This window comes from Vicia villosa, linkage group LG4 (assembly GCF_029867415.1).
Source record: "Vicia villosa cultivar HV-30 ecotype Madison, WI linkage group LG4, Vvil1.0, whole genome shotgun sequence".
Classification (NCBI taxonomy): Eukaryota; Viridiplantae; Streptophyta; class Magnoliopsida; order Fabales; family Fabaceae; genus Vicia; species Vicia villosa.
In genome coordinates, this window is record NC_081183.1 from 162087946 (window position 1) to 162110745 (window position 22800).

At 42.6% G+C, this 22800-nt stretch overlaps 1 protein-coding gene across 1 annotated transcript; it reads right to left on the reverse strand.

Annotated features, from left to right (window-relative positions):
* Positions 1-6028: 6028 nt before the first annotated feature.
* On the reverse strand, positions 6029-14379 carry LOC131595762 (uncharacterized). The gene has a single exon (XM_058868227.1). The coding sequence runs from the start codon at positions 13749-13751 to the stop codon at positions 7881-7883; it is 5871 nt and encodes a 1956-aa protein (XP_058724210.1). The 5' UTR covers positions 13752-14379; the 3' UTR covers positions 6029-7880.
* Between the last annotated feature and the right edge of the window lie 8421 nt (positions 14380-22800).

Genomic DNA, 22800 nt, shown 5'->3' on the forward strand with positions numbered 1-22800 from the left:
TTAGGTTTGTAGAAAATTAGATTGAAGGTTAAAAAAATTGATGAATGTTAGTTTTGTAGAAAATTAGAGTTGGAAATTAGAGTTGAAGGTTAAAAAAATTGATGATTAGAGTTGAAAGTAGATTGTTAAAATAGATTGAATATTGAATTTTGATGATTAGAGATGATGAAAATTTAATGAAATATATTAGGTACAATAAATTTGTATATTAGGTATAATTGAATTTTGATGATTAGAGATCATAAAAATTGATGAAATATATTAGGTATAATAAGTTTGTATATTATAAATAAAATGTTATTAGAAATGAAATATATTATTGGTATCTATATTTAACATAAAATACAATAGAGTAGAATTATATTTTATATTTCTTAAAAGGAATAATAAGTTTGTTAAGAACAAAATAGTGTGAAGTAGTATTTTTTAAACAACATTTTAAAAGAAGGTTATTACATAGTTATTAAAAAATAATATATTATTTTGTTTTAAAAATGTTTATTATAGTGTGAAGTATATTATTTTGTTTTAAAAAATAATATAATAATATTTTGTTTATAGTTGATGTAAGTAAATGTTTAATTATTTACTTATAGTTGATATAAGTAAATGCTTAGTTATTTACTTATAGTTGATATAAGTAAATGTTTAATTATTGTTACTAAAAAGAGAATGATTGGATATATGTGCAGTATGAAATATTATTTGTATTATCGTAGTTGGATGCACGATAGATTGGAACCAGGAAGACGTGCACTTAAACCCAATTTTATAGAAGGAGTTAACGGGTTTATCACGTGGGCGTTTGCTCAAGAATGTTGTCGAAGCGAAGGAGGAGTTAGGTGTCCCTGTCTTAAATGTGAATGTAGACCTATAATTAGTGACCCAGAGGAAGTGGTAAGGCATTTGTATAGAAGGGGTTTCATGGAAAATTATTGGGTTGGACGTTTAATGGTGAAAAATTACCGAGTAACGTAGCAGAGACTAGCAGTACGCATGCTTCAAGTAGTCGTCCGCCAATAAAATATGAGGAAAGACCGCCTATTGAATATGAGGAAAACTTTAATCAGATCGGTGACATGGTTGAGGATGCTTTTGGTGTGAACGTGACCTATGATCAACCTGAAGATTTTGATTGGGAAGAGATGCCGAACGAGGAAGCGCAGAGATTTTATCAGTTGTTGAATGAGATGAATACGCCGTTGTTTGACGGTTTTTCTGACTCAAAGTTATCAAAGTTATTCTTCAAATTTAGCAAGGTGTGCTGACGCTAACACTGGGAAGTTGCATGGTATGAAAAGTCATGATTGCCATGTTTTTATGGAACAATTGCTACCAATTGCGTTTGGTTCTCTACTTAAACATGTGCTTAATCCACTGACTTAAATTACTCAATTTTTCAGAGATATTTGTGCTTCAGCTTTAAAAGTAGATGACATCATTAAGTTGGATCGAAATATTCCAATCATTCTATGCAAGTTGGAACAAGTATTTCCGCCTGGTTTTTTTGACTCCATGGAACATCTACCTGTGCATCTTGCCTATGAAGCTTATCTTGGAGGACCTGTTCAATATAGATGGATGTATCCGTTTGAAAGGTTCATGGGTGATTCAAAACGATCAGTGAAAAATAAGGCTAGAGTTGAAGGATCGATATGTGCACATTACTTGCATCGAGAAACATCACATTTTTGCAGTCACTATTTCAAGCATTTGATGTTAACTCCAAGAATCATCCAAAATCCTGTCAATGTTAGTGAAAGGAGTCAATTCACTTTATCGGTCTTCGGGCTTCCAGGTCGTCCATCTGGAAAAAAGGGTGTGCATTAGTTAAGTTGTGTATTATATTTGGTTAAGCTATCGGTATTATTTGGTTAAGTTGGGTATTATATTTGGTTAAGCTACCGGGAGAGCCGCTTCATCCGGATGTGGATTTTTATCTTTGGAGTGAAGTCATTGGCGGCAAGGGGCCTAACGGGTGTTTTTTTGGTGGTGAAAATTTGGCAGGCACCTTGAGACCTGATGATAGAACTCTATATCAAAGAGTTAACGACGGGGAAGGAGGTTCACGTCCTGTAACTTTGACACATGAACAAAGAGAAACCGTAAGACAATTGGCGGTAAATGAGGTGAGGCGTGAGGCGGCGGAACGTGAAGCGGCACTGAAAGTCCAAATGGAGGCCCAAATGATGGCAATGCAGAATGATCATCAGCGGAAAATGGAGGTCATGGCGAAAAGACAATCGGATATGGAGGCGCAAATGCGACAATTTATGCAATCCTTTGGTGGAAACCAAAATATGGGGGGTTCTGCGCAGACTGATCAGGAAAATCTAAATGATGATGAGTTTCCCGACCCGGACTGATTGTTGATTAATTTAGTTTTTATTTTGTTGGTACTTTTGATTTTGAATTTGTGTAAACTATTAATTAAACTATAATTACATTTATTAATATTAGATTTATAATTTTAGTTTCTTAATTTTTATATTTTAGTATATTTAGTTTATTGAATTAATTTATAAATTTTATTAATTAATTTTAATATATTTAGTTTATTAATTTAATTTTATATATATATATATATATATATATATATATATATATATATATATATATATATTTGGTTTTTGCAAAAAAAAAATATTAGTGACGTGATTTCTATGTCACAAGTAGTGACATAAAAATCACGTATCAATACGCTTTTCATTTACTCTTAGGCAAAGTTAGTGACCTGTATTTTCATATCACTAGGTAGTGACATGTAAATCACGTCACTAATGAAGATGCTTTTTATGTTGCGACGTGATTTTAACTTCACTATATAGTGAAGTGAATATCACGTCACTAAAAGTTGTCACCTTGCCTCCTGCGACGTAAATGATCACGTCATAAATATTGATTTGTGAAGTGTTTTTTCTGTTTGTGGCGTGATATTCACGTCACTACTGAGCGTTTTTTTTTAGTGAATCTACTTATCATGGGTACCTAAGAATTTACCTTCAAATATATCTAACAAGAACAGGACACAAAAACATAATTCTAAAAAAAATTTATATTCTTGTCAAAGAAATACATTTAATAAGAAATTATGTAATAAAATAAAAATTGAAATATTATATTTTCCAATCATGTACATGTAGTTTTGAAACAATACTACAACAATTTAGAAATAGTGCTATGAATAGTTGAATGGCGGAATGAAAAGATGTAGTTCTATTTTTTTTAGTAAGCAATGAATAGTGCTATGAATTAGTTTTAACGTATTAAAAATTGAAGAGCAACAAGTGTTATTTATGACCTTGTTTTCAAAATGCAACATTTTAATTTTAATTATCCCTACTAATAATTTATGTTTTTTAAAAGTGAAAATATTATAAATACAAGACATAAATAACATTGTACTAAATTTAATTAGTACTTGGAGTAGTTCTTTTTAGTGCCTAAAAGATATATTATAAAAATTGTGTCAAAAAAAAAGAAAGATATATTATAAATAGATTCTTTATGGGGTTAAAAGAAGAAACTGTTTTTACACTGATTTGGTAGTGATGAAATGAATTCATGATATGATTCTATCAAAAACTATAGAGTACAAATTCCATGAATGATTTTCAAAATCTATAAATGCTTTCAAATGGAAAGATTACTACTTGTCATAATAATCACTTTGTTCTCTTGATTATGTGGAGTCCACTATCAGTTTCCACAATGTCACTCATTTCACCAACATTAAGAGCGAAAGTTGCATCTTCAATCGGCTTCTGCATCTCGCCATGACCAAAGGAGTCGAGATCTCCGCCACGTTTAGCAGAACTGCAGTCGGAGTAGCGAGAAGCAATATCCTTAAACGCCGCCTTACCGGAAACAATGTCCGCTTGCATCGTCTTAAGCCGAGCAACCGCACTGTCTCTGGTAGTGTTTTTTATAACATAACTGATCGTACCTGATCAGAAGAATCGTCGTAGGCTGCTCGGACTGGATCTTCTAGGAAGGAGGAGGAGGGGGGGTGTACCTACAAGGTACTCCAATGCCAAAGTAAGTTGACGAGCAGAGGAGCGCAAGTACTAGCTAAAGTGAGTAAGAATTGAATACCTGACCCTCTAGTTGAAGAGGGTATATATAGCCCCCAGCGCTGGGCCATGATCTCGCTATTGGGTTGGATTCCCAAGCCCAACTAGGAGACTGCCAGGTTTCCTGAGCGGAAATATCGGAGGTGCGTGTATGCCCTCTGTCCTGGTTAACCGCTCCGAAGTCCAAGGGAAGACGCGGTCTTTTAGGAGCCACGTGGGATCCGAGTTATTCGGAGGATTGGATATGAAGGAGCCCTGCGCGGAGCAGGGTCCTCGGCAAGGATGATGTCCGGGGGAGAATGAACGCCGAGCGCGGTGTTGGTGCCGAGCAAGGCGTGTCGGAAGGCCATGAACTATACATGGGCCTCTGAGGCTTATTGGGCCGAAAGCGGTGTTGGGCCTAGCCTTGGCCCAGTCCAGAACAGGAGCCCCCCAAGTCGGAGTTTTCCGGTTAAGAAACTGTGACTTTGCTTCTACGCTCGGACCCTCATTTCTCGTGGTTGCTCGGTGGATCGGTCCTCGTTACATATACGCGCTCGGAGGAGAGTCCAGTGGTGGGCGAAACGTCGCGCGTGGGAACCACGCGCTGACGTGGCACAGGCATTGATGGCCTAGGGTCTAGGAGGCAGCGCCTGTCAGGAGAGGTGACGCTTCGCCTTCCGAGCCTTTTTCCCTATAAAAGGGGGCGAATTCTCTCATAAGGGAATTTTCCTTTCTCTATTTATCTGCTCGGCTTCGATCAAGGGTTCCTCGGGAGGCATAATTTCTCAGCTCGTTCGTCATATCAAGATCGTTGCTTAGCGAAGGATTCTCCCCGGCCATCTACATCATGTCTGCAAGTAAGTTCGTTTAGCCTGTCGTTGCTTTACTATTTTTCATAGAACTTGTGTTTCGCTTTCGAGGTCTTCGCCATCGTCATCCTCCCCGGGTTATCCAAGCGATGCCCGGGGTCGGTGTGGGTTGGCAGGCCGTAGTACGTTGGCGTTAAGATAAGCTTTCCGATTGTCGTGTCATCTGTGAGTCCTCGGCTGACGAGCGTTGTTCCTCGATGGGGTTTGGCCGGGGGCTCCGCTGCTCCTGCTCTACCCTTTCGCTTGTCTTGCGGTGGAAGGGTGGATTTGATAGACTATCGAATTCACTTCTCCCTTCTGCGTGCAGGTGAATCAGATTCGAGCGCTTCCTCAAGAACTGGCTCGGACACCGACTCGACGACCAGTGATTCCGACAGCTCGACGGCAACTAGTTCCGACGTCGAAATTATTGAGGAAGAGGGCACTCCCTCGGCCGAAGGCGTTCACACGGGATCCCCTGGTTCGAATGCCGAGGGAGGGGTTTCCCCTATGCCGTTATTCAGTTATGAACATACCGTTGCGCCCGATTGGATAGCCGAGGAGGCTCTGTCTGTTGTTTCTCGGTATGCCGCGTCTCTGGATGGGGCGTTTACAGAAATTGAGGTCCTGGGGGAAGGTGATCCGCCCAATTATCAAATAGGTTGCCCGTCTCCAGAGGAACGCATATGTTCTCGGTTTGCCGGGGACGGATTTGCGATGTACGATTACGTGTTTAGGGAGCTCGGCTTCCGGTTACCCTTCTCTGATTTTCAGGTTTCGGTCATGGCGTTTCTATCTCTGGCACCGTCCCAAATTCATCCGAATGCCTTTGCCTTTATGCGGGCATTCGAGATTGTTTGTGATTATTTGGGTATAGGTGCGACGTCTGCGTTGTTCGGAAGGTGTTTTCGTGTTCAACGGCAGGCGTCAAACGGGCGGTATAGCTGGGTTTCGTTCAGGAACGCCGAGCGTAAACTCTTCGGAATGTATACTGACTCCGTGAAGGGTTTTAAGGATCGATACTTCGTTGTCCGCCCCCTAAGTCCAACGGCCTATTCTTCGGTGTCGGATATGGTGGCCGAGCGGGATGCCGAGGGGGAGATAGTAAGGGATGAATATGGGCAAGAAGTAAAGGAGTTCTGCACGACGTTTCCGTTTTTCTGGTGGAAGGGTCATTTTGCGTCTCCTCCGAAATACTACGCTTGGGAGGACGATGACTTGGATGAGCAAGACCGGGAGTCGTACTCGGTCCTCTGCAAATATGTAGATAGCTTTACCCTGTCTCGTTGGGTGACGAGGAATGGAGATCCCATACTGAACGAGGACGGGGTGCCGATCACGGAGCAGCGGCCTATTAATACCAAGGCTTTGCTAGCTTGTCGGACTCCCGAGGAGACCTGGGCGTTGTTAGGTTGTGTCTATTCCCCTTGCTTTGTGATCTCTGTCCGGTATTTTGCTAACTCGTTTATTTTTTCTTTGCAGAGGCTATGCCGGAGAAGGAGGATAATATCCTGAAACAAGCATTGGATGCGAGGAAGAATCAGAAGAAGAGGAACCAGGGTACCGGAGCTGGAGAGAACTCAGGCTCGGCAGGCTCCCCTCACAAGATTCATGTCGACGAGAGGTTACCCAAGAGACCTCGTGCTTCCGAGGGGGGACGTCCGGATCAGTCGAACCTGGGTCCCGGGCGCGCCTTCGTGTTGCCTTCTTGCTACAAGGATGGAGGCTATTTTGAGAAGTTCCCCTTGGCTACCTCACCGGATGAAGCTCGTCGGATCAGTGATATGGATCCCCCGTCTCTTCAGAAACAGTTGGCGTGCGACAGTGCCGCCGTGGTGAGGGTCTTGGAGATGGCCCAAGTGTTGGCTAGTGGAGGTTCGGGCTCGACCGAGGCCCTGAAGGAGGCCGAGGCGGCTAAGAAGGTGGCCGAGGACAAGGTGAAGACCATGGAGGTCGAGCGCAAGGAGTTGAGGAAGAAGGTCGATGCGGCCCTGAAGCAGAAAGATGCGGAGGTCGTGGCTGAGAAGAAGAAGCTGGCTGACCTTCGACTCGAATGGGCTCCCTCGGCTGACGAGTCGCCGGATGTGGCAGCTCTGAAGTCCAGGGCTGAGTTTGCGGAGAAGATAGAAAGCCTGAAGATAAGCCTGGCCGACATGGCCGACGTCGGTTTCGAGCGTGCTCTTAACCAGCTGAGGCTTCTGAACCCTGGTTTGAAGGAGGATAATGTCGGGCTCTCTTCGAGGATCGTAGATGGCGTGTTGGTGCCCGAGTCCCCGGGGAGTGAAGAGTAGAAAGTGTAGTTCCGGGCCTGCGTGTCCGTTTTTCTCGGCCTGCGTGCCATTCTTTTTGTTGGGCTATGCCCGGATAATTTTTGGGGCCTGCGTGCCCGGTAATGATTGTAACCTTTGACATCGCCGGCCAAGTTGGTCGGCAATTTTAATGTCTTACAATTCTTCTTGCTTATATCTGTTTATTTTTACTTTCGGCGTTATCACTGTATGTTTGTTCTTTTCGATAACATTCCTGCCGTGCTTGTATGACGAGGTATTTCCTCTGAACTTAAAGTATTTTGCGGTTGTTCTAGGTGACCGATGACTTATGCTCGGACGTGCCGGAGAGTCACCAGTATACTTGTGATATTATTGGTTTTGTGGGCTATGCTCGACCTAGATTGATTGCCCGGGCGTGTTGAGTACGGGCCGGGTGCGCAGAGCAGGTATGCGCTTTTAGCGAGCGCGAGACCGCGGTTGCGGCCAAGCGTTCGCGGCGTGAACGATCCCATCGCGAGCTGGGGTTCTGCCATGCAGGTACTTCCACGGGGGGTCTAGGTGTAGAATCCGCCGAGGGGTCGGTCCGTCTATCCGACGAGAGGAACCGATCGTTGCTGTCGTGGAACACTCACGTCCGTACCGACGACGTGGCTCCGTGCCCGTCCGTTACCTGAGTTTGGTCGGGGGCCGGGCGTTTTAGCTTATGTTTAACTGTAATAACGTCTGAGTTTTTCAGCATTCCAGGGTCGAGCAAGTTTTTCACCGAGAAGATTCTCGAGGTAGTAGGCGCCGTTCTCGGTTTTGTCATAAACTCGGTACGGGCCTTCCCAGTTTGGGGCTAGCTTGCCTTCGCGTGAGTCTTTCATGTTTCTGCGAAGTACTAGGGCGCCGATTTCAAATTCGCGCTTTATAACTTTGGCGTTATGGCGAAGAGCTATTTGCTGTTTTAGTTTAGCTTCTCGGAGGGCTGACCCTGCTCGAATCTCTTCTACCATATCGAGTTCTTCCCTCATGGCCTCGTCGTTAAGTTCTTCCTCGAGGGGGAATTCGGTGCGCCGAGAAGGCTCTCGGATTTCTACGGGAATTACGGCTTCGGTGCCGTAAGTTAGTCGGAAAGGAGTTTCGCCTGTGCTCGAATGAGGCGTCGTCCTGTACGCCCAGAGTACACTATGTAGTTCCTCGACCCAGGCTTTTTTGGCTTCGCCGAGTCTTCTCTTTAATCCTCGGAGGATGACTCGGTTGGCCGCCTCGGCCTGCCCGTTCGTCTGAGGGTGCTCGACTGAGGTGAAGTGTTGCTTCGTGCCAAGCTTGGCCACAAACTCTTGGAATTTTTTGTCAGTGAACTGGGTGCCATTGTCGGTGATTATGGCCTGAGGGACCCCGAACCGGGCAAGTATGTTTCGTTTGTAGAAACGGAGCACGTTTTGAGATGTGATCTTGGCAAGCGCCTCGGCTTCTATCCATTTCGTGAAGTAATCGACGGCGACCACGAGATATTTATTCTGGTACGAGCCGACCGGGAAAGGGCCGAGGAGGTCCATTCCCCAGGTGGAAAAAGGCCAAGGAGAGGAGAGGGATTTGAGCTCGGTGGGGGGAGCTAGGTGCATGTCGGCATGCCGCTGACATTTGTCGCATTTTTGAACGTGCTCTTTGGCGTCCTGCTGCATGGTCGGCCAATAGTAGCCGGCTCTGAGGGCTTTCCTTGCCAGCGACCGGCCGCCGAGATGCTGGCCGTTAATCCCTTCGTGGATCTCCTGCAGTACTTCCATTGCCTGCGAGTCGTCGATGCATTTGAGAAGGGGAATGGAGAAGCCGCGCCGATAGAGTTTATTTTCAATGACTGTGTACGAGCAGGCTCTCCTTTTAATAGCTGAAGCTTCCTTCGGATCATCGGGGAGTTCGTCGTTCATGAGGTATTTGTATACCGGAGTCATCCAGCAATGGTCGTCTCCGATGGCAAACACTTGTATGGCCGGCGCGTTTTTGGCTACGCTTGGATCGGACAAGACTTCCTGTATCACCGACTTGTTCCCTCCCTTCTTTCTCGTGCTTGCGAGCTTGGATAAGAGGTCGGCCCTCGAGTTGTGTTCCCGAGGGATGTGTGCGACGTCTGCCTTCGCGAACCCTTTCATCTTTTCTTTGACGAGCGACAGATACTCGGCTAGTGTGTCGTTTTTGGCCTGGTAATCGCCGCTAACTTGCGACGCGACCAGTTGTGAATCGGTATAAATCATGACTTCCCGAGCGCCTACGTCCTCTGCAAGGCGTAGGCCCGCTAGGAGGGCTTCGTACTCGGCCTGGTTGTTCGATGTGGCGAAGGAGAGGACTAAGGATACTTCGATGACGAGTCCCTCGTCGTTCTCCAAGATGATCCCAGCTCCGCTGCCCGCGTGGCTTGAGGCACCGTCTACGTAGATGGTCCACTTATTCACGGTGGGTGTTAGGGAGTTGGAGATCGTCGTCATCTCGGCCACGAAATCGGCGAGTGCTTGGGCTTTTAGCGCTTTCCTGCCCTCGTATTGTATGTCGAACTCGGACAGTTCGAGGGACCATTTCAGCATCCTTCCGGCCATGTCTGGTCGGCTGAGAAGCTGTTTGATCGGTTGGTCTGTCCGGACGACGATAGTGTGGGCAAGGAAGTAGTACCTCAGTCTTCTGGCGGCCGTTATTAGGGCCAGCGCGATTTTTTCTATCTGTTGATAGCGGACCTCGGGTCCTTGTAAGGCTTTGCTAGTGAAGTACACTGGCTTCTGCCCGTCTTCCGTTTCTCGGATCAGGGCCGCGCTGGCTGCCTCGCCAGAGACGGCCAAGTAGAGATAGAGAACCTCGTTGCTGTCTGGTCGGGATAGCACCGGGGGTTTGGAGAGCACTTGTTTGAGGTGGGATAATGCTTGTTCGCATTCCTCGGACCACTCGAAAGCTGCTTCTTTCCGAAGAAGCTTAAAGAATGGAAGTGCATGCTGGGCGGATTTCGCGACGAAGCGGGACAATGCTGTGAGCATTCCGTTTAGTACTTGGATGGATTTTTTATTGGTGGGGGTAGGGAGGTCTGAGAATGCTCGGCACTTATCAGGGTTGGCTTCTATTCCTCGTTCTGTTAAGTAGAAACCGAGGAATTTGCCTGCCCGTACTCCGAAGGTACACTTCTCCGGATTGAAGCGCATCCTGCAGGACCTGGCCTGCTTGAAGACCCGCTCGAGATGTAGTGTGTGGTCGGAGTCTTCTCGAGATTTGACGATCATGTCGTCCATATACACCTCGAGTGTGTCGCCGATTTCCCCTCGGAAGACCTTGTTCATCATCCGCTGGTAGGTTGCCCCGGCGTTTTTGAGTCCGAAGGGCATTACGTTGTAGTAATAATTGCCCGATTCGGTCATGAAAGCCGTGCATTGCTTGTCGCATTTCGCCATGGGAATCTGGTTGTAACCAGAATAAGCGTCCATGAAGGACAACAGTTTATAGCCGGCCGAGTTGTCGACCAGTCTATCAATATTAGGTAAAGGGTAGGCGTCTTTTGGACATGCCCGGTTAACATCAGTATAATCAACACACATTCTCCATTTTCCATTAGATTTTTTAACAAGTACAACATTTGAGAGCCAAGTTGAGTACTTGGCCTCGGAAATAAAACTTGCCTCTAGGAGGTCTTTTACAGCTTTCTCGGCAGCCTCTGCTTTCTCGGGAGACTGCCGACGCCTACGTTGTACTACGGCCTTGGCGGTTGGATTGATGGAGAGGTGGTGACAGGCGACCTCAGGGTCGAGTCCGGGCATCTCTGCGGCGCTCCAGGCGAACAGGTCGGCATTGGCTCGAAGGCAGGCTATGAGTTGCTTCCTCGGCAGGTCAGGGATACCCTTGCCGATCTTCACTGCTCTGTTGGGGTTGTCTCCCAGGGGGATCAGCTCGAAGTCTCCGTCGGGAACAGGTCGGACGGGATTCGATTGTGTTTCCTCCCCGGTCTTCAGTTCTTCTTGTGTGAACCTTGCATCGAGGTCGACTGAGCTGACGTTGGCCGTTGGAACCTGATCTTCCCGAGGACGCTTATCTTCGGCTCTTGGTTTCTTGTTGGAGCTGGTCGGAGGAGCGATCAGCTCTAGTCCTTTGACGGATGCATCGAAGATCCTTCTCGCAGCTTCAATGTCGGCGTTGATGGTGGCCACTTTCCCTGTCCTCGTGTAGAACTTCATCTTCAGATGGACTGTGGAGGGCACGGCAGTTAGCTCGGCCAGTGTTGGGCGTCCGATGATGCAGTTGTACAATGTTTTGCAGTCGATTACCAGAAACCTGGTTTTGACTTGTCTGGACGCTTCCCCTTCCCCGAAGGTGACAATCAGCTCGACGTAGCCCCATGGTTTGGTGGTGGCTCCGTTAAAACCTTGGAGGTCGGAACCCACATAGGGAGTGAGGTGCGAGTCGTCCAGCTGCAGTGTTTGGAAGAGGTGGGAGTACATAATGTCGACTGAACTGCCTTCATCTACCAGGACCCGTCGCACATCGAAGTTTGCCATTCTGGCTCGGACGAGAAGGGGAATGGTGGCATTTGGAGCTCCGCCGGGCAGTTCTTCGAGATAGAAAGTGATTGGCTCTGACTTTCCTCGGAATTTCCGAAGAGTAGGGCCGAGATCTGCATTGGCGCTGAGTAGCTCGTCGAACTTTCTCTTGACCGAACTGACGGTGAGAGAGCCGGGGTCGCCGCCGTTGGAGATGACCATTGCGGTGGGGAAATGTTCCCAGGTGCTGAGGGCGGTCGTCACGCCGACTGAAGGGATGAAGTCTTCCGGTCGGGTTACGGACAGCGCGACTTGGAGCGGTCTGCTGTCTGGTGAGTTCCCCTCGTCAGAGTTTCGAGGGATGTCTCTTCTGGAGGGTTCTCCCTTCTTGGTGTATTTTGCCAGGTGGCCCTCTTTGATCAGGGTCTCTATGGCATCTTTGAGATGTACGCATTCGTCGGTCATATGCCCGTGACTCTTGTGGTACTTGCAGTATTTGGACTTGTCCGTCCCCGGTCTTGTAGGATTTGACTTCGGGGGCCTGATGTTGGATTTCTTGAACTCGGCGTTCTGGCAGTCGGACAGGATTTTCTCCCGGGAGGTGTTCAAAGGAGTGTAGTCGTTGAAACGCCCTGCTGGTCCTCGCCGTTCTTTGACATCTCGGGCCCGGTCGTCCCTTCTTTTGTCTTGTCCTCGGCGCGACCCCGAGTCTTCGAGGTTTGAGCTGCGAGCGGCGCCACTGCCCCTCGGGGCTCTGATTGCGGCTGCCTCGCCTTCCTCAAAATCGATGAATACCTTTGCTTTGCTGAGGAGGTCATTCATCGAGTTTACCTTCTCGATCTTAATAGCTTTCTTGAAGTCACTGCCGGGGAGAAGTCCTCGTTCCAAGATGTACCTCTTCATGTAGTCTTTTGTCTGCACTTGGACGGCCTCCTTGTTGAATCTTTCAAGGTAATCTCGGAGAGGCTCGTTGGGTCCTTGGACTACGGCCTCGAGATTGGCTTCCGATTTCGGTTGCCGTCGGGAGGCTGTGAAGTGGCTCAAGAAGAGTTCTTTGAGCTCGGTCCAAGAATGGATGGAGTTCGAAGGGAGGTTCCTGTACCAATTCATCGCTCCCTTCCTGAGGGTGGTCGGGAAAATGCGGCACTTGATCGAGCCTCTGACGACGTGATAGTCCATGACCGCTTCGATACTCCGGATATGGTCGTCGGGGTCAGTGGTTCCGTCGTATTGGTCCAATGCTGGCGGTTTTTCCATCCCCCGAGGGAGGCGGGCTCTCCGTATACTAGCGGACAAGGGGCTGCGGAAGTCCTCCTCGTCGCTCGGCCCTGGTGAATCGTAGTGCCTGTTTCGTCGGGGATCTTCTTGGTTGTTACCCGTCGTTGCTTTGGAGGGACCCCGACGGCCCTGTTCGGGGGAGGGGCTTCTTTGTTCGGCGGTTTCAGGTTTCTGGTTCTTCCTGTTCTTTCTGTGTGGAGAACGGGAACGAGTCCTCCGGCGGCGATGTCTTCTCGGGGGAGACCTTGAAGAGGACGGGGAACGCCGACGGTATCTTCTCGGCGGTGAGCGCGAGGAGGAATAGGAGCGTGACCTGTAGCGCCTCCGTGGGGAAGGGCGACGTCGCCGCTGTCTTTCCAGCTCGTGAATTCGGTCATCCTGAATTCTGAGGAGGCTGTTGGTCAGTTGTATTTCCTTGAGCAAGCGGACGGTAATGGGGTCAGTGCCTTCGGGAATGTTGAGCGGCTCCTCTTCTTCTCCATGACGGGCTCTCTGCCTCTCGGAGGTGTGGGTGAATGAGGAAGCATGTTGCCCGTCGCGAGGGTCGGTTTCATTCACATTCTGGGCATGTTCCGGCACGTTGGTCGTTCGGATCGGTTCGCCGTTCTGAACGTGCCCTTCTGGAGGAACATGGTCAACATTCTGGACCTGTTGTAGGACCTGCAGCAGCTGGGTGTCCTGGGTTTCATGCCCGGAGCTTTGTCGCCGACGACTCCCCCGACGATGATTAGCTAGCTCGCGGGAGGATTCCTCGATCAGCTCTTGAAGGAGGAAAGGGTCAGAGCTTGGGATGTTGTTGTTGTCAGCCATGACGATTGGTGATGGTTAGCTTTGATCTTTGTTCTTTAAAGATGGGGAAGCAAGTTTCCCACAGACGGCGCCACTGATCGTACCTGATCAGAAGAATCGTCGTAGGCTGCTCGGACTGGATCTTCTAGGAAGGAGGAGGAGGGGGGGGTGTACCTGCAAGGTACTCCAATGCCAAAGTAAGTTGACGAGCAGAGGAGCGCAAGTACTAGCTAAAGTGAGTAAGAATTGAATACCTGACCCTCTAGTTGAAGAGGGTATATATAGCCCCCAGCGCTGGGCCATGATCTCGCTATTGGGTTGGATTCCCAAGCCCAACTAGGAGACTGCCAGGTTTCCTGAGCGGAAATATCGGAGGTGCGTGTATGCCCTCTGTCCTGGTTAACCGCTCCGAAGTCCAAGGGAAGACGCGGTCTTTTAGGAGCCACGTGGGATCCGAGTTATTCGGAGGATTGGATATGAAGGAGCCCTGCGCGGAGCAGGGTCCTCGGCAAGGATGATGTCCGGGGGAGAATGAACGCCGAGCGCGGTGTTGGTGCCGAGCAAGGCGTGTCGGAAGGCCATGAACTATACATGGGCCTCTGAGGCTTATTGGGCCGAAAGCGGTGTTGGGCCTAGCCTTGGCCCAGTCCAGAACAATAACCTTCTGGATCTTTCCACGAAGCTCTCCTTCTAGAACCTTCGTATTTGATCAGTATGTGTGAAGCCCTAACCTCAACGCGGCCATGTCTGGACGAAGACACTTTTGCTTTTTTCTTCTTGTGTCGGCTTTCTTCCCCATCCCTAACCTCAACGCCGCCATGTCTGGATGAACACACTTTTGCTTCTTTCTTCTTGTGTCGGCTTTCTTCCTCATCCCTAACCTCACCGTGGCCATGTCTGGACGAAGACACTTTTGCTTCTTTCTTCTTGTGTCGGCTTTCTTCCTTAGCCCTAACCTCACCGCCGCCATGTCTGGACGAAGACACTTTTACTTCTTTCTTCTTGTGTCGGCATTCTTCCTCAGCCCTAACCTCACCGCCGCCATGTCTGGACGAAGACACTTTTGCTTCTTTCTTCTTGTGTCGGCTTTCTTCCTCAGCCCTGACCTCACCGCCGCCATGTCTGGACGAAGACACTTTTGCTTTCTTCTTGTGCCGGCGTTCTTCCTCAGCTCTAACATCACCGCCGCCACGTCTGGACGAAGACACTTTTGCTTCTTTCTTCTTGTGTCGGCTTTCCTCCTCAGCCCTAACCTCACCACCGCCATGTCTGGACGAAGACACTTTTGCTTTCTTCTTGTGCCGGCTTTCTTCCTCAGCTCTAACATCACCGCCGCCACGTCCGGACGAAGACACTTTTGCTTCTTTCTTCTTGTGTCGGCTTTCTTCCTCAGCAGCGGAAATCGAAGTTTTCTTCCTCTTCCGATCGGAATCTATGGTGTCCGGTACTTGGTCATAAAACAAAGATCTAGGAAATATTCACACATAAGAAAAAAAGATCTAGGAAATATTCACACATAGGAAATATTCACACATAAGAAATATTCACTCCATAAACTGTTAAAAAAACATTCACACATATTAATATATAAAATAGCACTGTAAACATATACACAATTTGTTGGCTGACATTAATTTGAAGAAAATCATATAACAATCATACTCAAGGATCTTTGATGTCAAAATAAGAAAAAGTTAGTTACCTTTCTAGGTCAATTGGCAGAAAAGTTTTCCTATAAGTTATCATCTGACAGAGAGAACCTCCTTTAATACCGAGCTTTTCAATCTTTTCTGTACTCATATTAAACCAAGCTAGCTCATCGTCACTTTTTATAAAGAATATGTGACCATTGTTACTCACTCCAATGGGCCGGCCAACATAAGGCAAGGACTTAAAAATGAATAGACTGATCCAGGAATCGTTTCTTCCAACTTCACCTAAAACTGATATATGGAAAGTAGTAGTTCTTTCGTTAACTGAAATCATTGTTGTTGACCCATTTAATACAGCTAATTGTCTATAATCAACATCATACGTGTCTGAGGGTATGGATGTTCTAAAAAAGATCTCACTAGTCATGTCAAATGATACCAAATAAACATCATTGTTAAGTGATAACAACCAATGACACACTCCATCATTATACAAATAAAGCCCATACTCATATTCATAAAGATATGCTGGCATATTTATATCAAGGATTTTCCAAGTGTTGTTTTTCACACTATATATTTCCCACGTTGCAATTGTATTCTTGTTGGGGTCGTCTAAAAATTCTACTTGTTGAATCACCTTACAATCATCTCTATCATAACCAAACCCAAAAACAAAAATCCTGCTACGCCTAATTGGATCACTAGACAAAGGACTTGGACGAATGAGTTTGCAATCCGTACCTGGATTCCATAATGCAAATCTTCTAATATCTTCAAAATAAATAAAAAGAATGCCATTTATACTAGTTGAACCAAAAATGTTATTATTAGGAATGCAAAATATATCTGGCCAATCTAAACGCACCATATTCTCAAATTTTTCACCTGATAGAGAATACATTCCACATTGACATGGGTTATAACCAAGCATTGGTCTACTATAACGCAGAAGGTTAGATGTGTCTTTGAAATTAGAATTATTCTTCATTAAAAAACTCTTTCGAAACATGTTCATAAAAGTAGTGTTATCAAACAAGAGAGACCAATACTTATCAACGCAACAAAATCTAGTTAATGATTTCAAAGGCAACTTTGATAAAACATGAAAAGTTATATCCTCAGGAATAAATTTTGATTGTACTGTCATACTGATAGAAGGGGAACGAATTCCAGAGATAAAATATATTAGAGAAGGAAAGAGATGAGGGTGGGTTATTATCACCAAACCGAAAGCTGAAGAAACTTCTACAGTGTATATTAGAGAAGAAAATATATTAGAGCTTGTTGTTATATCAATCCATTAGAATTTGTAATCGTGAAGAATATATATATATATATTAATGAGTATTTCCTACACTTTAAGAGAGTGGGATTGATTCAGTATTTTAAATTATTAGTCATTCCTATGTTTTAGTTATTCCACTTCTGACCAATTCGGTTTTTATCACTTCTGACCAATGAGTTTATTTTTATTTAGTGGCATCTGACCAATTCTGTTTATTTCCTAGTTTAGTGGAAATGTGATTGTGTCGTGGTTAAATGTACTTATTTTTCTTTTATATATGAAATTGCCATAATAAAAAAAAAAAAAAAGGTTAAATACGTTTTTAGTCCCTATAAATATGCAACCATATTTTTAGTCTTTATAAAATTTTCCTTCTATGAATTGTCTTTATAAAATTATTATGCACCTAGTTTCAGTCCTTACTATCAAACCAATGTGTATTTTAGAATCATTATTTTGCAGACATGTTCATAATGTTTTAAAAAGTTCCTGGAAAAAAAAGAAACTCAAAATTTAATTTTTAAGTTGAAATTTTTATTACTTTTATCATTATTTTTTGAAATTTGAAAAATTCATATTTAATTCTTCCCGTTTTAAAAATTTCTAAAACTTGGTAAATAAAGATTTTACAGTATTCTAAATATATATAAAAAAATTATTCAAAAATTTAAAAATTAAAGGGTAATTAAACAGTTTTTAAAATTTTAGAAAATAGCATGGACTGAAATTGCATGCATAAAAATTTTATAAGGACCATTCATTGAAGAAAAAATTTATAGGGACTAAAAATACAGGATCGCATATTTATAAGGACTAAAAACATATTTAAACCATAAAAAAATTGCCACGACATGGTGGAAATATATTCTAATCATAATTAAAATCTGAATATTAACTATATTATTAATTAACTATAATTATATTTGTAAGGGATAATTAAGAGCATGAAATACTCCTTATTAGATTTAATACAGGTATGAAAAGAAATTTGGTTGAAATTGTTGGTATTTTAAGTAGTAGTGATAGTTTAGAATGTTGTTGGATAGTGTAAAGAACTTTGGTTTATAGTTGAAAGATAGTAGTAAGTAGTGTGTGAGCTAGTATCGGAGCATGGTAACACATAAGTAATCAGAGGAGAGTAATATTATGATGAAGCCTTCAATGTTATTGATATTGGACCTTAAAGGCTTAAATACAATTATACGTATGTTTGTCTTTTCTACATTACATTGACATAGAACTTTCTAGGCTATTAGTTAATCTAAGATTTATTAGAACAATCTAGAAACACGTAGGAACTTTAGACTATTCTAGTTTTGTCTAAACATTGTCTTTTATTTTTTTCTTGAATGTTCTAGAAATGTGCATCAATTTCAACACTCCTCCTTGATGCATATTTCCATAACTCCAAGTGTAGTCCATAATTGTTCAAATGTGAATTTGTGAAGCTATCTCCTCCTCCATTGATACTTTTGAGCAATATATTATATTTTTAAAAGCATTACCTTCACCGGGATTCAACTTTTTCACGCTACTTGTCACAATGATTGTTATTAAACTCTTTCTCATCATTATTGAAGGCTTTTGACGAGAACCATTCATTCTCCTTAGTTGCGCTTGTGATATTCCTTATTTGTCTTGTTAAAGACTTCTAACAAGGACCACTTTTGTTGTCTAATTGCATGTGAATCTCCTTGTCCTTCTTATTGAATAGTTCTGACAGAGATAACTATTGCTTCTTAGTTGTTTATGAGTCTCGTTGTCATTCTTGTAGAAGAATTTTGACAAGGACTCTATCTTGCTTTAGTAGATGTATTTGTCTCCCTAGGCTTGTACTCAAGTTGAGCCTCCAAAGTCACAGGTCTCAATTTTTTTATCGCCTGGACTTGTGCTTTATGAGAACTCGAGCCTTATTTGCCATAGGTTTACGGCATCAGTTGTGCTTGAAATTAAGTCTCTTTCATTTTTAGTTTTGGGTTTTAACTCAAACAGAGTCGGGTCGTGTAGCTACCTGCACTCCTCTGTGTTTGAGTCAGAGACCTCATTTTCTAGTTTTAATAAAATAGTCGGTGACAAGAAGAAATAGTTTACTACGCCCTGTGAATGACCGAACGTAGCTCTGATACCACTGTTGGTATTTGAGGTAGTAGTGATAGTTTAGAATGTATTTGGATAGTGTAAAGAGCTTTGGTTGATAGTTGAAAGATAGTAGAAAGTAGTGTGTGAGCTAGTATCGGAGCATGATAATACATAAGTAATCAATTTGTTGCAGGAGGAGAGTAATATTATGATGAAGCCTTCAGTGTTATTGATATTGGACCTTAAAGGCTTAAATACAATTACACGTATGCTTGTCTATCTATAGGTGCTTGAGGATATTTCTAGAATAGAACTATCTAGGCTTTTGTTTGTCTTTTCGACATTGCATTGACATAGAACTTTCTAGGTTATTAGTTAATCTAAAATTTATTGGAACAATCTAAAAATATGTAGGAACTTTAATTAGACTATTATAGTTTTGTATAAACATTGTCTTTTATTTTTTTCTTGAATGTTCTAGAAATGTGCATCAATTTCAACAGAAATTTTTATTATGATAGTAAATATATGAAAGGAAATATTATACTCATTTTAAGAAATTTTAATCAACTACATCAAATATATAATATATTATAGTAAATATGTTTCATGTGCAATATACGAGTTTAATTTATTTTTATTTGGATAATTATTTTTAATTTAGAGAAATTTATGAAAAACAATGTATTTCATTTATAACATATGGTTGTCAAATAAGTGGATACTAGAAACACACTTAATGTGATCCTTAAAAACTTCTAATGGGTGGATACTAGAAACTGGTGGCTTTTATTATGCTTATAATAGTTATAGGAGGGAGTATCTCTTTAGGGAGTACACATGCAGGGCCGGTGATTGGCAAGAACAACTAGACTCTCTGAACAGTGCCTCTGAAAGTGGGGTCTCAAAATTCTGTTTACCAACCGAGTCCAATTAGTAACTGCACAACTTACTCGCTCTTTCTCAAAATAAGTGTCTTTTTAGTGATAAAAAGTTGTCTCAAAATAATGTCTCTTTACTTTTTTAATGATACATTAATTAACTTTTATCAACTTTATCCCTTATTTACACTCTCTTCAAGTCATGATAATATATAACAACCAATAGTAATTAAGGGTAATTTTGTAAAAATGTTATCTTTATTGACTGAATCATTACTTTTCTTAATCTGTATGTAACAACCTTAAACGACATTTATTTTGAGACGGAGGGAGTATATAAAATTGGCTACTGCATACTTTTGCGGCTACTTGTAATATATGGGCCTCGGGTACTACCATATGCCCATGTTATTTATTCATTCCTAGGATTATATATAGGATAATACTAGGTTAATTATTACCTTACACTAAAATTTTTTTGCACTATAAATTAGACATTTACGTAATTAACAAATTAACCATTCACCTTTAGTTTGGACTAATAAGAGTATGACAATTGAAGCATTATGTCAAAGAAGCCAACACCTATCACTTTATCATTGGCCACATTCAAAACTTTTTCATATCCTTCAAAACTTTTTCATCTCCTTTTAACCCACTTCATTGCCTGGGTAAAGCATTTGTCCCATTCAAAACTTTTTCATTTCCTTCAAACCCACTTCTATCACTCTCATTCTAATATTTCAGTTTCTCTCTATTTCAATCACCATTCATCAGATTTCTCTCTCTCTCTCTCTCTCTCTCTCTCTCTCTCTCTCTCTCTCTCTCTCTCTCTCTCTCTCTCTCTCTCTCTCTCTCTCTCTCTCTCTCTCTCTCTCTCTCTCTTTCTCTCTCTCTCCCTCTCCCCCCTCTCTCTCCCCCCTCTCTCTCTGAAAAACATCTCTTTCTTTTAATGAACTTCGCGATGACTTTTTGCTCATCAAATCTTGCACTGTCTTTTGGTTCTGATTTGTTTGTTTTTTAGCCGAGTGAACTTCGGGCTATTACTAGGAACTTTTCGAGTAATTTCTTGTTTGGTGAAGGTGGGATTGGAACTTCTTGCTTGGTGAAGGAGGGTTTGGAACTTCTTGCTTGGTGAAGGAGAAATTTTCGAGTAATTTCTTGCTTCACTCAGATTTTCAACTTTCCTTTTTGAAACTTCATTGTTGATTGTTGCTAAAATGCTCATGGGATTTTTTTTCTAAAAAGTTGATGCAAGCTCTGTGTGGTTGGCTTCCAAATCATGAAATTTGGACATTTTTTGTGTGGAATTTCTCTGCAGGTAGGAAATAGATATTGATTGCTAACAAGATTTATTTATAGGTTTTTTCTTTTATTTTGTTTTTTTTTGTGTGTTTTCATACTATTTTTTTCCAATGTTTCTCCAACATTATGGTTAAGGCTTAGAGAGTTTAAAGCAATTGAGTTATAGCAGAAGAGATTAACAGTTTGTTGTTCGGTTCAATTAGACATCTTTATTGAATCTTTACTATTGTAGGATGTTTAGAAATTGAATCTTTTCTCAATTGTTTTTATTTTTACAATGATATTTCTTCATTTATCATGTTCATGATAAGAGTCATTTATTCTTTTCTACATTTTTGGTGGTGAAACTTGTGCTTTCTAAATTGTATATTGTTTTTTACTGAAATATGTCTTCATTTTTCATGTTCATGTTAAGAATTATGTACTATTTTCTTCCTTTTTGGGTGTAATTCATGTGTTTTATACGTTTCTTAATGGCCATCATGACATTTCCCCGTTCTTTAGAATTTACACCTCATTCATGCATTGTTAAAATTTTATCATTCTTTACATTACTTTCAACTGCTACTTGTCAACAATAGCTTTGATTTAATGACTTTTCCATTAAGTCTTTTTCCCAACATTATATTTCCTGTCTAACTTGCAAACATAAACAACCTAATTATTTTCTCTCTACACAGGTTTAATCTAATTCATACTACCTGGTCAATGGATGATACTTACGTTGGTTTCTACTATTTGGTCCATAATTTTTCATTGTACTTGGAACCATCTTTCAACAACTAACTTTCTCTTCTGCCCTAACATGTGGTCTTTATTTACTTTAAATTGTCCATTTTACATGTTGGAACTAACTTTGCATGGGACATCTCTATGTCTTAACAACCATTTCTTATACTTCAAGACTTTTATTCAACTTTACATGTTGGAACTTGTTAGTAGTTGATTAGTTGATAGTTGATAAAAGATAGTTTTAGAGAAATGTTTAGAAAGAAGGCTATGTCATTGATTTCTTGGATGATTATTTACAATGTAGCAATTGCCTATTTATAGGCTCAAGTCACCAACCTCTCAATGGTGGTGAATGTTTCTAAATTACATTAGTTCTTTCTAGAGTTTTCATGATATGTTATTATCATGATAAATGTAGATTTTTCTATCTTTGCCATACACTTATATATCTAGATTGTTCTACCATATTCATACAACTTATAGTTCTAGAATGTTCTATATTTTCATACATATTATATTTAAAAATACTCTAGAAATTTGTAGCAACTTCAATACTCCTCCTTGATACGAATTTCTTTGACTCCAAGCATAGCTTGTAGATCTTCAAATCTTGGTCTCGGCAACGCTTTCGTAAATATGTCTGCAATTTGATCTTCTGTCCTGCAGTAGTCGATTATGATCTCTTTAGTTGCTTCAGCTTCTCTGATAAAGTGATACTTGATTGGTATGTGTTTTGTTCTGCTGTGATGCACTGGATTTTTCACCATTGCAATTGCTGATTTGTTGTCACAGTTGATCTTAATAGGTTCATCTTGTTTTTCTCCCATGTCTTCGTGTATCCTGCGAAGCCATATAGCTTGCTCGTTGCTTCAACAGCTGCCACGTACTCTGCTTCTTCTGTTGATTGTGCAACCGTAGCTTGCTTCTTTAACGCCCAAGAAAAAATTTCTGATCCTAGAGAGAAAGCATAGCCAGAGGTACTCTTCATGTCATCTAGCGAACCTGCCCAATCACTCTCGGTGTAGCCAAGTAATTCTGAGTTGGTTTCGGTAGTGTACCATATACCAAACTCTTTGGTTCCTTGTAGATACCTCAAAATTCTTTTCCTGCTCCAAAGTGTATTTGACTTGGGT

Bases quoted from the DNA above. Each gene is read 5' to 3' on its own strand.
- LOC131595762 (XM_058868227.1), bottom strand. From the start codon at position 13,751: ATGGCTGACAACAACAACATCCCAAGCTCTGACCCTTTCCTCCTTCAA.